Source organism: Macrobrachium nipponense, chromosome 8, assembly GCF_015104395.2.
Source record: "Macrobrachium nipponense isolate FS-2020 chromosome 8, ASM1510439v2, whole genome shotgun sequence".
Taxonomy (NCBI): Eukaryota; Metazoa; Arthropoda; class Malacostraca; order Decapoda; family Palaemonidae; genus Macrobrachium; species Macrobrachium nipponense.
This window is the reverse complement of record NC_087203.1, coordinates 27396658-27409699: the sequence shown is the minus strand read 5'-3', so window position 1 is coordinate 27409699 and position 13042 is coordinate 27396658. Positions and strand designations below refer to the sequence as shown.

The window sequence follows — 13042 nt, the reverse complement described above, 5'->3', positions numbered from 1 at the left end:
AGGAAATGCTGTCAATTGGGTCACTGCTTAAGGCGCTGTCACTAGCGAAATTTCCGTCGACTTTTGAATTTGACGTCGACTTTTCATGTTTTTGACGACGACTTTCTGGTGTCGTCGTCACGAATTTTGAAAACGGTACCGATCGAATTCAACCCATCGCTACCGTCGACTCTATTGTTTGTTTACATCTCGGAAAGCGCGCAATTCAAGTCATCAGAAGCAAGATGGAGAGCATTGTACAGTGGTCAAGATTGTCTGAACAGTTTTTGGCTGAAAATATGAGAGACAGACGATGCTTATGGGACCATAAGCACGATAGCTTCATGAAAAAGGGCCTCAAAAGGAAAAATTACTTAGAAATCACCCTGCAACTAAGAGAGAACTTTCCTGAACTTGCTGATCTTTATACAGGTAAGCATGCTATATCTATATCTTGAATCTCAGATTGTTTATAGCCTAAGGTATACTCTCATTATGTATTTTTTATTTTTTTGCATTATCAAAATTATATCAGTAACATCTAGGATAGCCCTAGCTTATTTTTATTTAAATAAAGCTAAATATATATTTTTTTCGTTTTAGATCAAGTGCGGACAAAATTCAATAATCTGAAGGCATACTTCAATAGGGAATACAAAAAAATTCAGTGTACTCCAAGTGGTTCAGCTGGTAAACCAAGCTCAAAGTGGGAACTATTTGATGTGATGTGTTTTTTAAAAGATACAGTGGCTCCACATCCTACATATTCCAGTGATATTAGTAATCAAGTAAGTAAAGAGCATAAAATGTGGTATAATTATTCATGTAGTAGTTTGGTAATAGGTATAATTACTTGGCTTTTAAGGATCAAATTTGCACAATATATTGGCCTAGGTAATTGAAAGTTAGGTTAGGTTAGTAAGGACATTAGAAATATTTAAATATATTTTGAATTTTCAGAGTTACTAATGCTTCACTACCTATAACTAATCCATTATACTGCAGTTTATATGAAAAATGATCTTACTTACAAGTTTGTACTAAAAAGCTTTCATACCAGTCCAGCAGTGCTGACTAACCTCTAGTGGCACATAGGCTAGTTGTATTTACTGCTTACCATGAAGTAATCACAGCATGTTATGATTGTCATAAAATCTTTGAACTATTATGTTATCAAGATATCCACCGTAGATGAATACTTATATTTATTTTTATTTACAGGTAAATTCTATAGATACTCCTTTAGTTATTGAAGTTGATCAGAACACATTTGATTCATTTCCAATTGGAGAGGGAAGCGGAGAATCAAGTATGGCCTCTCTAATTCAACCTGTTACCCCAAACTTTGACCAGTCAAGTGGAGATATTGATCAGACTGATACACCAATAACTCCCACAGCTTCATCTTCAGCACAGAGCCAAAAGCCAAGTAACAGCAGTAAGAAGAGGAAGCTACAAAATTCCTTTGAGGAAGAATGTCTGCAGACCCTCAAAGAATTGGACAGCTCAAGCAATACTAGTAAGCCTACACATGATGACTTTAGTTACAATTATTCAAGAATAGTGGAGGACTGGTTACGGTCCCTATCAGCAAAGGGTCAAAAGGTGGCATCACTGAGAATTTCCAAAGTCCTCATGGATGTTGAGGAAGAATATGGCTTACCTGATGATATATGCAAACAGTAATTATTTTTATGCTAAAATTTGAATTGTCAGTAATTAATTTCTGGTGCTAATTTGAATTTCAAATGCACAATCATTAAGATCTCATCTTTTCAGTCAAGTAGCTTTAAACATATTTTCTATGGCTTTAAATATTCTTTTTATTTAATAAAGTTGATTTAAGACATTTCAGGTTTTGTTTCCTCCAGATATCTCCTAAGTAAATTTCATGAGCAAATAATAGCAATTGAACAAAAATTAATTTTATTTCAAATAGACTGTATATACAAATGCAAATATCCATAGGCAGAAAATTTTCACAGGAGAGGGGGCCAGAAGGCTTTTGCCCTGAAAAAACCTTATTGTCCTGGTATCAATCAATAATCAAGCAAAATAATATTCCATTGTATAACATAAAAAAAACAAAAATTCATATGTAAAGAAACAAAACTTTAGCCTGATACGAAACCATATATGTACAAAACTTGTACCTGTCATCCTACCTAACAGAATTTACCTCAGGCCTGACTTTTAGTTCCATTAAACTGTATGAAGTGGTTTTGTACATTTACAATGTTACATGAAATATATATTTGTACACAATGATTATCCATTTACACTATATCAGTACAGTAAAATTAAAATTGAAGTTTTGTATGCAAGAAGTGTCTGCCCTGAAAATGAAGCTTTTGCCCTCAATAGAACAAGATTACCTGCTGCTGGGAGGCCCCAGTCCCCCACCCTCGGTAAATTCAAATATTTATGGCTAAGAAAAATAACAAAAAAATTGATCATACAAATAAAATTAGTGCATATAGGCTCGTTCGTCTTGAAAAGGTACTGCTCCTTCATTATTAAAATATTCCATTAATGTGTTCCTACATTTTGGCGTCATTTGTATACGCCCGCCATGTCCAAGAATACTATCCAAACCACTGTTTGATAACCCTATCTCTCTTATTTCAGGGGGTGAATACAAATTCTTAGATTGTGCACGAATAAAATTATGCAAAACCACTATAGAAAACAAAATGTCCTTTACATTGTTAGGACTAGTATGGATAGGTTTTGATAACACTTTAAATACTACTGACATGATGCCAAAGGCATTTTCTGAAGTGCGCCTTGCTCTTGACAAACGATAATTGAATATAGTTTTTTCTTTGCTTAATTCTCTTCCTGGAAAAGGCTTCATCAAATAGGGCTTAAGTGGGAATGCCTCATCCCCAACTATGACATATGGGCTTTGCCTATCAGAGAAAGGTAAGCAACATGAGGATGGGATATTTAAACATTTGCAATCTATTGCTTCTTTTAGGCTACACCTATCCCAAACACCACCATCGCTGGCTCTTCCATTGGCACCTATATTTACATACATGAACTTGTAAGATGCATCAACTAATGCCATCATGATCATACTAAAATGACCTTTATAGTCATAAAATTCTGAACCAGAATGTGGAGGCTTGGCAATTAGCACCTCTTTCCCATCTAGTGCACCCCTATGCAATTTGGAAAATTCCATTGCTGGAAATAATGCAGAGCAACTTCATTCCATTCCTCAGGAGTTGATGGAAGTTTTAAATATTCTGTTTTCAGCACGCTGTATATGGCTCTGCATGTCTCTGGTATGATGCATGAAACCAGATTATGGCTAATACGAAACTGATAGCCAAGGGACACTTGTGATTCTCCTGAAACGAGAGCAAAATTTCCTTAGCTATAGTACATTCAAGACTAATAATTTATGCAAAATAACATTTGCTTTGAAACAAGAACAACAGTTTAACTAATAACACAGTTATAGTGAAGCTAAACCTACAGTTCTTAACTAATCTTGTCCTTAGGCTTTTATACATCATATATAAATGTGTGTTTCGTGATTGAAAAAAACTTAAAAACACTGTTCATTTTATCTACTTACAGTACCTTGTTTTGACAAATTTAGGTATTATTAGTTTCAGCCAAACTTGAATATATATTTTTTTACTAGTTATATCTTTTGGAGATGAATCAAACTAAAAACTTACTTGAATATTCCACAAATTAAAGTGAAGTTAGGGGAGGGAGGGGGGCAAAGCTCCCCTGCCAAGAGAGTAAGGAGGGCTCGGCACCTAGGTTAGGTTAGGTTAGGTTGGTATGGTTAGGTTAGACAGCTTTTCTTATTTTACTTGGTTTGTGTATTCCCCACCCAAAAAACCAAATTTCCCAGTAGAACCTCATTATTGTAGTTATTATGGGGGCCCCCTGGATCTTTAAATCTACTCATTTGTAGGCGATATAAAAGTCAAATTTGTTCAAAATGCACTGTATAAGCTAAAAATTTAAAATATATTTTGGTATTGAAAATCCAAGTTTGGCTGAAACTGTAATTTTAGTCTATATATATATATAGATATATATATAGTATATATATATATATATATATATATATATATATATATATATATATATATATATATAAGCTAAAAATTTTAAAATATATTTTGGTATTGAAAATCCAAGTTTGGCTGAAACTGTAATTTTAGCAAATTTAAAATATATATATATATATATATATATATATATATATATATATATATATATATATATATATATATATATATATATATATCTTATATATATATATAATGTGTGTATATATATATATATATATATATATATATATCTATATATATACTATATATATCTATATATATATATATATGATATATATATATATATATATATATATATATATATATATTATATATATATATATATACATATATACATATATATATATATACACATAATATTCCTAATGTACATACAGTGCATAATTGTTAGACTAACCCCCCAGCCATTACCCCATCTGCAAACGGAGTTTTGCCTTGACAATATTTATGAAGCTTATTTGACAATGGTTTTCCTTACAGGTAGTAAATAGGATTGAAAATAGTGTAATTTCAGAGAGCTATTCATTTAAGAGGGGTTGTTCCAATGACCTAACTAATAGTGTACTACCTGTTCTATAACAAAACCATAACATTTAGTTTTTTTTTTTTTTGTTTTTTTTTTTTTTTTTTAGAATTTGTCCTTTTTTTCCTTGGAAAGACCGAAGTGTACAAAAAGCCTAGCCTAAGCTTATTTTTTTTTTTACAAGAACTGTCTACAAATACAAAATAATCAGCACTCTTTCATGCATAACCTAATACACCAGGCTACGTTAGCTTAGCCTAGCATAGGCCTGTACAATCCAAAGTAACATAGCCTACCTGTTGCTAAATAACGAAAGAGTGAGGGTTTAATCGCTCTGCAGCAGACACAGCTTTCCGCAATTTAGTATCCACTTTTTCAATAAGAGGTGTCACCCGGTTCAACAAATTACTGGGTAGATCTAGTGTACCTATCCGCGGCGGCCCAGAGTATGGCAGTTGCAGTTTTTCTATGCAGTTTTACCTCCTGAGCAAGAATTTGAAGTAATATTTATTCGGACGACTCTAATTTACCTTTGAACTCTATCCTACGGTAAAGGGGATTCCCATTGGGAACCGGGGTTTTGTTTTTGGGTGGGGACAAAACCCCAACTCTATCCTACGGTAAGGGGGACCCCCAGTGCGGGAACGGGGTTTTGGCCGTGGAGAAACCACTTGGGGGGAGATTTTGCCGTGTTATTGTGGTATTTCCCCACATTTATCACTTTTAAAAACACGAAATACAGGCGGAAATAAGAAATAACAAAACTAGCTATAGTGGAGCCGTTCCACATCCATATTTGTCTACTACCACTACTACCACAACAGTGAATCCTACTACGCATGCGCTAATGCTACTGCGATGCGCTAACTGTAAGGGAGCTTTTGGCCTAAACTCGGACTTCTTAGTGAGGAAAGAAATGGGGGTTTACGGGAGGGATATATGTATTTAGCCAAACACGTTACCAGTATGCCCACCCTACATTGCTACCGGACTGAGTGAAGGATTGGGTGGTAACAGGGTTCCCAGATTTGGCAGTTTCTCGCCAATTGGCTTTTTTTTCCTAATTTGGTGGTGAAAAATTCACTTTGGCTGGTTAGTGGTATTTTGGCTGGTTTTCAAAACACTTTCTATTTGAGCTAAACACTGATCCCACGTTTGAGGAATCTCTCCCCAGATTGGGAATTTTTGAAGGTTTTCAGGAAAATCTGGGGAACTTTGAATAGGTTTTCAGTAAAAACTTGGTAACATTTAAGCAAAATATGTAGATGGAATTAAAACAAAATAAAAATCCACACACACACCAGATGACCACAAAACAGGCTGCCGGATTCTCAGGGAACGAGCCTCATTTCAATTTCATTCTTCTCGTTTTTTTCCTGCATTCTTATATTAGTTTAATTTTTTAATTTATATTATCTAAAACTAAAAACTATGATGCCGCTATACAAGCATATATATGATAAAAAATATGCATTTATAAAGATAGATATAACGCACATATATTTGCCGGTTATTGGGTTGGTTTTGGATTACCATTTGGCGGGATTTTGGCTGGTTTCATGGTAGACTTTGGCTGGTTGGTAGTGGTGTCATCTGGGAACCCTGGCTGGGGATAACCATACGTTGAGTTACATAAAAGCATTTAGCTATTTTGTTTATTAAACATGTATGTGAATTCTAGTGTTTATTCCTTTTCATTTTTCCATAGTATTTGTATAATAAACTGTTTTGAAATATCCCCACCTAAAAAAAACAATCATTTCACCATATATCACTTGAAATATTATGTTATATAATTGAGGACAGACACCTAAAAAAATGCCTACGTGTTGATATAGAACTCAGTTTTAGGACGTTTCGATACCTACCTACCTACCTACCTGTTACGTGAAATTGCACATTGCGTTGCATATTACATACACACTCCCATATCATTTATACACAAGTCAATCCCTCCCCTTTCCAGTATTCACGACTGGCTCTTTACGTTACACCATTTACAATGCATTTCTCACCGATACCAATACCTATATTAAAGTTTGCCATTATTATTATAAAACCTACATTTCATATATAATTTTTAAATATATAGTTGCCATTATTCTTATAAAACCTACATTTCAATATATTCCATTATACACTTTTACAGACATTACAATTTACACCTCCCTTCCAGTTTCCTTACTATTACGCAGTTATGTATGGTTACTTTTTACATTTTACAACACTTCCACACCCATCAAAGTTAGGTTATGTCATTTTACCTACTGGGGGCCAAATCCCATCCCCCGGTTAGGCAACATACCCTTAGGTTTATTTGTTATATGTTGTTTTACCATACTAGTTTTAGGGTTCCTTGAAGGGGTTACCCGGTTTAGGCTAAGGTTGGTTAGTTCGTCAAGGTGGATACCGTGGGGGGGGGGGGGGGTTATCATTCCCTACTTGTTACCTACTATTTAGGTTGGGTTGGTTACATTCCTTACTAGGTTAGTTTAGTCCTTAAGGGGGGTACAGGGGTGAAGCCCCATGGTCAGGCATATTCCCTACTTAGTTAGGTTAGTTAGGTTGGTTAGGTTACATTCCTTACTAAGGTTTTTAGTTAGGCATTTCGGGGGTGGTACGGGGGGGCGACACCCCACCTGGTCAGGCAATATTCCCTACTAGGTTAGGTTAGGTTAGGTTGAGTTAGGTTACTTCCTTACTAAAAGGGTTTTTTAAGTTAGGCCTAGTATTTCCCTACTAGGTTAGGTTAGGTTAGTTCCATTACTAGGTTAGGTTAGGCCTTTAAGTCGGGGGGTAACGGGGGGGCGAAGCCCCCTGGTCAGGCAATGTTCCCTACTAGGTTAGGTTAGGTTTAGGTTGGTTAGGTTACATTCCTTACTAGGTTAGGTTTAGGCCCTTTACAAGGGGGGGTTACGGGGGGGCGAAAGCCCCCCTGGGCAGGCAATATTCCACTACTGAGGTTAGGTTAGGTTAGGTTGGTTAGGTTACAGTTTCCTTACTAGGTTAGGTTAGGCCTTTTAGGGGGGGTGGGGTTAGCAGTGGGGGCGAAGCCCCCCCTGGTCAGGCCAATATTCCCTACTCAGGGTTAGGTTAGGTTGAGGTTGGTTAGGTTACATTCCTTAACTAGGTTAGGTTAGGCCTTTTTAAGAGGCGGGGGGTACGGGGGGCCGCAAGCCCACCTGGTCAGGCAATAGTTACCAATACTAGGTTAGGTTGGTTAGGTTTACAATTCCTTACTAGGTTACGTTAGGCCATAGTATTTCCCTACTAGGTCTTAGGTTAGGTTACGTCCTTCCTTACTAGGTTATGGTTAGGGCCTTTAAAGGGGGGGTACGGGGGGACCTTGGGGGGGCGAAGCCCACCCCCTGGTCAAGGCAATTGGTTCCCATACTAGGTTAGGTTAGGTTAGGTGGTTAGGTTACATTTCCTTACTAGGTTAGCGGTTAGGCCTTTAAGGGGGGGTAAGGGGGGCGGGGGGGCGAAGCCCCCTTGGTTCAGGCAATAGTTCCCGACTAGGTTAGGTTCGAGGTTAGGTTACATTTCCTTACTAGGTTACGTTAGGATAATATTTCCCTACTAGCTTAGGTTAGGTTACGTTTCCTTACTAGGTTATTTGGGGGGGTTGAGGCCTTTAAGGGGGGGTACGGGGGGGCGAAGCCCCCCTGGTCAGGCAATGTGGCCAATACCCTACTAGGTTAGGTTAGGTAGGTTACATTCCTTACTAGGTTAGGTTAGGCCTTTAAGGGGGGGTACGGGGGGGCGAAGCCCCCCTGGTCAGGCAATATTCCCTACTAGGTTAGGTTAGGTTAGGTTTACATTCTTACTAGGTAGTGTCCGGTTAGGCTTAGGTTACGGTTACATTCCTTACTAGGTTACGTTAGGCCTTTAAGGGGGGGTAACGGGGGGGCGAAGCCCCCCCTGGTCAGGTAATGTTCCCTACTAGGTTAGGTTAGGTTAGGTTACATTCCCTTACTAGGTTAGGTTAGGCCTTTAAGGGGGGGTACGGGGGGCGGGGGGGCGAAGCCCACCTGGTCAGGCCAATATTTTCCCTACTAGGTTAGGTTAGGTTAGGTTTTGGTTAGGTTACATTCCTTACTAGGTTACGTTAGGCCTAGTATTTCCCTACTAAGGTTAGGGTTGGTTACGGTTCCTTACTATTTTAGGTTAGGCCTTTAAAAGGGGGGGGGTTAAGCGGGGTGCTGAAGCCCTCCTGGTTCAGGCAATGGTTTTCCCTACCTATGTTTAAGGGGGGTTGACAGTCCGGGGGGGTACCCCCAGTTATGGTTAGGGCCTTTAAGGGTGGGTACCCGTGGGGCGAAGCCCCCTGGTCAGGCAATATTGGCCCCTACCTAGGTTAGTTAGGTAAGGTTTTTTAGGTTACCCATTCCTTACAGGTTACGGTTTAGGGCCTAGTATTCCCTTACTAGGTTAGGTTAAGTTAGGCCTTTAAGGGGGGGTTACTGGGGGGCAAAGGCCCCCCCTGGTACTGGAGGCAAAGCCCCCCTGGTCACGGCAACATTGCCTACTAGGTTAAGTTCCACCTACTAGGTAAAGGTTACATCCCCTGCTAGGTTAGGTTATGTTAGGTTGGTTTGGTTCTTTAAGGGGGGTTACAGCAGGCCCAACCCCACCCCTGTCAGGCAACATCCCCTACAATTAATTAGTTTGTTATATGCTACACCTATGTTTTAATTTGTCTTTTGTATTTATTAAAACAACTATAGGCCCTATTACACATTTACCACCCAGACTTAAATTCCCCACCCCTCCTGGGCCCGTTATATATGTATTTGTATTATTTCATATTTTGAACCCATCCCACATTTACATTTAGTTCCTTAACTACCCATTTACTTTTATTACCCTTAACATTGCCAACTTATCTTGTTAAGTGCTTGTTCATTTACCTCAGCCCCACCCTGCCTCAACCAAATAGCATCAAAGCATTTTTACTACTCCACCCCACCTCTCCTACCCTGTTTTCTACGGTCTGGCCTCCTGCACCTCCTAACTGTAGAACTCCAACACTGTTGAATCTGCCGCCATGACATCCACTGCTGCATCTACTTCACGCTCGCCCCAGCCCCTCACCAGGAACTCTTTGCCAACTTCATGTAACAATTGTTACACGAGTTACAAAGATTTTTCTGCCTTTTACTCAGGTAATTATGATCGACGAATCGGTTTTTTTTTGCCAGGACCACGGCCTCCTGAGAAAGCAGGTCTTTTGCCCCCATTCAGTCAACTCCAAGATACGGGAGGAGAATGTATAACGTCGGGTACTTGGCTGTTGCTTATTTCAAGCTGCATTTTGAGGAACCCAAGACCCGCCTCCACGCATTCTTAAAAGCAGCTGCTGCTTTGTACCCTCCACCCCTTTAAGGTAAGGTCCAAACATTATTCTTAATTATTATGTTTAGGAAAGTGAGTGTTAGGCTTTCGCCGAAAGTTTGATTGCCAATGTATTTTACTATTCAGTGGGGTGCTGCTAGACAACTCGGACCTTCCACCTACCCCGCCCTCCCCCTGTGCTTTCCCCCCCGCCCTCCCCCTTAGTGAACATATGGCTCCCCGTGGTGTTTGGGGATTTAAACATGGCGGCTGTGTTTACATCTCCTTCACCGTAACGAATACTTGTACCTTCCTATAGGACCGTTCTTCGGTGACTTAGACTATGGCAATTGACATTTTCTATGTTATTTTAGTTGCTTTACAAGGGTTGTAAGGAATATTTTTTTCGTTTGGTTGGAACTAAACTTTAATATACCTTTGAGTTTGGTGCGGCTATTATGTAACTTCAAAGGTCAATTACTGCTTAGTTACAGCCGGCCGAATGGATATTACTTTTAAATCTTGTACAGTAACTAAAATAACATAGGTAATCAGTCAATTGCCATAGTCTAAGCCACCAGCGGATTGCTTCTGTAGAAATACCAATTACTGAACTGTTCTTTGGTCAGTCTGATCCAGTTCTTCATGGTTACCTCGTCTTCTAAGCTGAGTTCCTTCACCAATCTATAATATACACTTTCCTTTTCACGTCGTTTTAGCCAGGACCGAACCCAAAGACGCTTTTTTTATTTTTTTATTCTATGCAGCATCAATAAACACATGCAAGCACGACCAACTACTAGTTGCTTTGAGTTATAAGGCATAGTAATTTTATTAGTTCGGGGAGTCCTTGCCAAGGGGAAGTCACTGCTCAAATGGTTTGTTTACGTTTTGACGACGACACCACGGTATGAAGAAGAACGTGTGTGACAACCAGAGCACGGAGTGACGTCGGACTTCTTTGAAAAATCGACGACAAACTCGGAAAAAGTCGACGGAAATTTCGCTATGTGACAGCGCCTTTAGTCAAGAAGATGGTATACTCGCTGGTATGCTAGATAGTAGCGCCCCCCCAAAAACAAAGCCTTAAGCACAATGGTACTATGGTTCAAAATTTTTTTATGACTTGTGTGTTGCGGTTGGTAGCGCCTTTGCTAATCAGCTGACCTTGGTTCGCTCCCAATGGAAATGAAAAATTTATTTATGTATATATACCGTTTATATATATTTGTGCGTTTGTAAGAGTACACACACACACACACACACACACACACACACACATATATATATATATATATATATATATATATATATATATATATATATATATATATATATATGTGTGTGTGTGTGTGTGTGTGTGTATGCGTGCGTGCATGTGTGTGCACAAAATGACTGAGTTACTGAGATAGTACTTAAGAAAGGCAGCAGACATTCTGTGAATTGTACAACAGACGCGAAATCAATTTGTGTTTCTTGTAACAGCTGAATACATTAAACAAACTGTTATCTACCAAAATGCTGATTCGTTAACAGTTACACTTGACTGGCCAACTCAAGGAGAAATATTTCTTAGAGTAAGTTTGAAGGAGAACTTTTCAAAAGTTTCTTCTTCAAGTGTTCTCAAAGCAACATTATTCTCGAAGTGGGAGAAAGAACTGACTTTCAAAGCATCGGGGCTTTTAGACATAAATATCCTCACCCCACCCCCTCCTAACAAAAAAAATAAATAAATAGAAATGAATATATTTAACTAAATTCAACTGTTGACGAACTAAACTTGAATCAATTCATTTGGAGCAATGCCGAGAAGCGAACAAGTATTACACCGTGATTCCCAAAGGATTCATTTAGCCGAGATTTTGAGCCATTTAACCATTCCACATCCTCGCCTTGAGTAATATTTGTCTCACAGTACAGTTTATTTAATGTTTATGTCCTCTTTATCTCAACAAAATTTCCATATGGTTAAATCCCTCTTCGCAGATTTACTAGATATTTTCAAGATGACTTCCCTTCCGCAAGAGGTATGGTAATCGTCAGCAACATGTATGATCATTTAGGTTCTTTTAAATAAAAGTACAGTCCTAATATTTATTTACAGAAATGGCCACCTTTAATAAATTATAAAACTTTTGTTGTGTACAAATGAGAAGAAATATTAATTGAAGTAAACAAAATCCTGAAGCCTTTGCGTGGATTTGAGAAAAAAACCTTCGTATTCCTGTACCAACGAGAGAACCAGCCTAACACTATTTCTGCGAAGGATGCTGATTTGTGTATACTCCACTACGCTTCCCAGAATATTAAGCTTTTATGCATTCTAAAAGTATTCGTAATTTTGAAGAATAAAAATTAGAATGGCTGTTAGAGGTTAAATCGAAAGAATACACTATTAGAGAGCTAGTGGACAAGAATCACTCCTATCAGGGTATTATAAAAAATCACACAATTTGGTTATGTTAATATAATGATAAACAAATTGAGATTGCAAATTAACTTACCGTAACAAAAAAATAATTTCACATTACAAAGTCCGCGGAGAAAAGGAGTAATTCACATTATCAAAACATTAGAATAAAAAGATTACTGTTAACATTTTTTATGGAAAACACAATTTGCTTAATCATGAAATAAAACTGGGTGACTAGTGGTATTTTTTTTTTCTATCTAAACTAAGGTAATTTATTGCTGGCCAACATAGAAAAAAAATATCTGACATGGAATATTTCAACAACAGGTCCAATATTATTCATTTTAGAACTATTTGTTAATTTGAACCATTTCGCTTTAAAAACTAGGTGGATCGAAGCAAAAGTCTGTAAGTAATATAAAACTACCAAACTGATAGGATATTTATGTTAACTCTTATTGAGGTTTCGATAAAAACTCTTATCCCTTTGGTTAGAAGCGAGAAGTATACAAATGCGTACCATTTGCATTTTGGTACTTTGGGAAAGAAAATTAGGTACCATATTTTATGGAATCTAGATGTGTAAATTCATGCCTCGTGGCCACTAAAATTCATTACTTGACGAGCAAGATTTCATATAAAGAAGAACACTCATATTGGAAGTAAGAAGTATGCACAGAAAATCAAATA

The 13042-nt window shown here is 37.8% G+C and overlaps 1 protein-coding gene across 1 annotated transcript; it reads left to right on the top strand.

Annotated features, from left to right (window-relative positions):
- Positions 1–222: 222 nt before the first annotated feature.
- LOC135223024 (uncharacterized) lies at positions 223–1665 on the top strand. The gene is made up of 3 exons (XM_064261531.1): positions 223–411; positions 583–767; positions 1201–1665. Exons 1-3 carry the CDS (start codon positions 225–227, stop codon positions 1663–1665), a joined length of 837 nt encoding a protein of 278 aa, XP_064117601.1. The 5' UTR covers positions 223–224.
- Positions 1666–13042: the final 11377 nt, after the last annotated feature.

What these genes read in the sequence shown, in the direction of transcription:
- LOC135223024 (XM_064261531.1), top strand. Translation starts at nt 225, where the DNA reads ATGGAGAGCATTGTACAGTGGTCAAGATTGTCTGAACAGTTTTTGGCT. An exon ending in ACTTGCTGATCTTTATACAG is followed by an intron (nt 412 to 582) that starts GTAAGCATGCTA and finishes TTTTCGTTTTAG; the next exon opens with ATCAAGTGCGGACAAAATTC. An exon ending in CCAGTGATATTAGTAATCAA is followed by an intron (nt 768 to 1,200) that starts GTAAGTAAAGAG and finishes TTTTATTTACAG; the next exon opens with GTAAATTCTATAGATACTCC.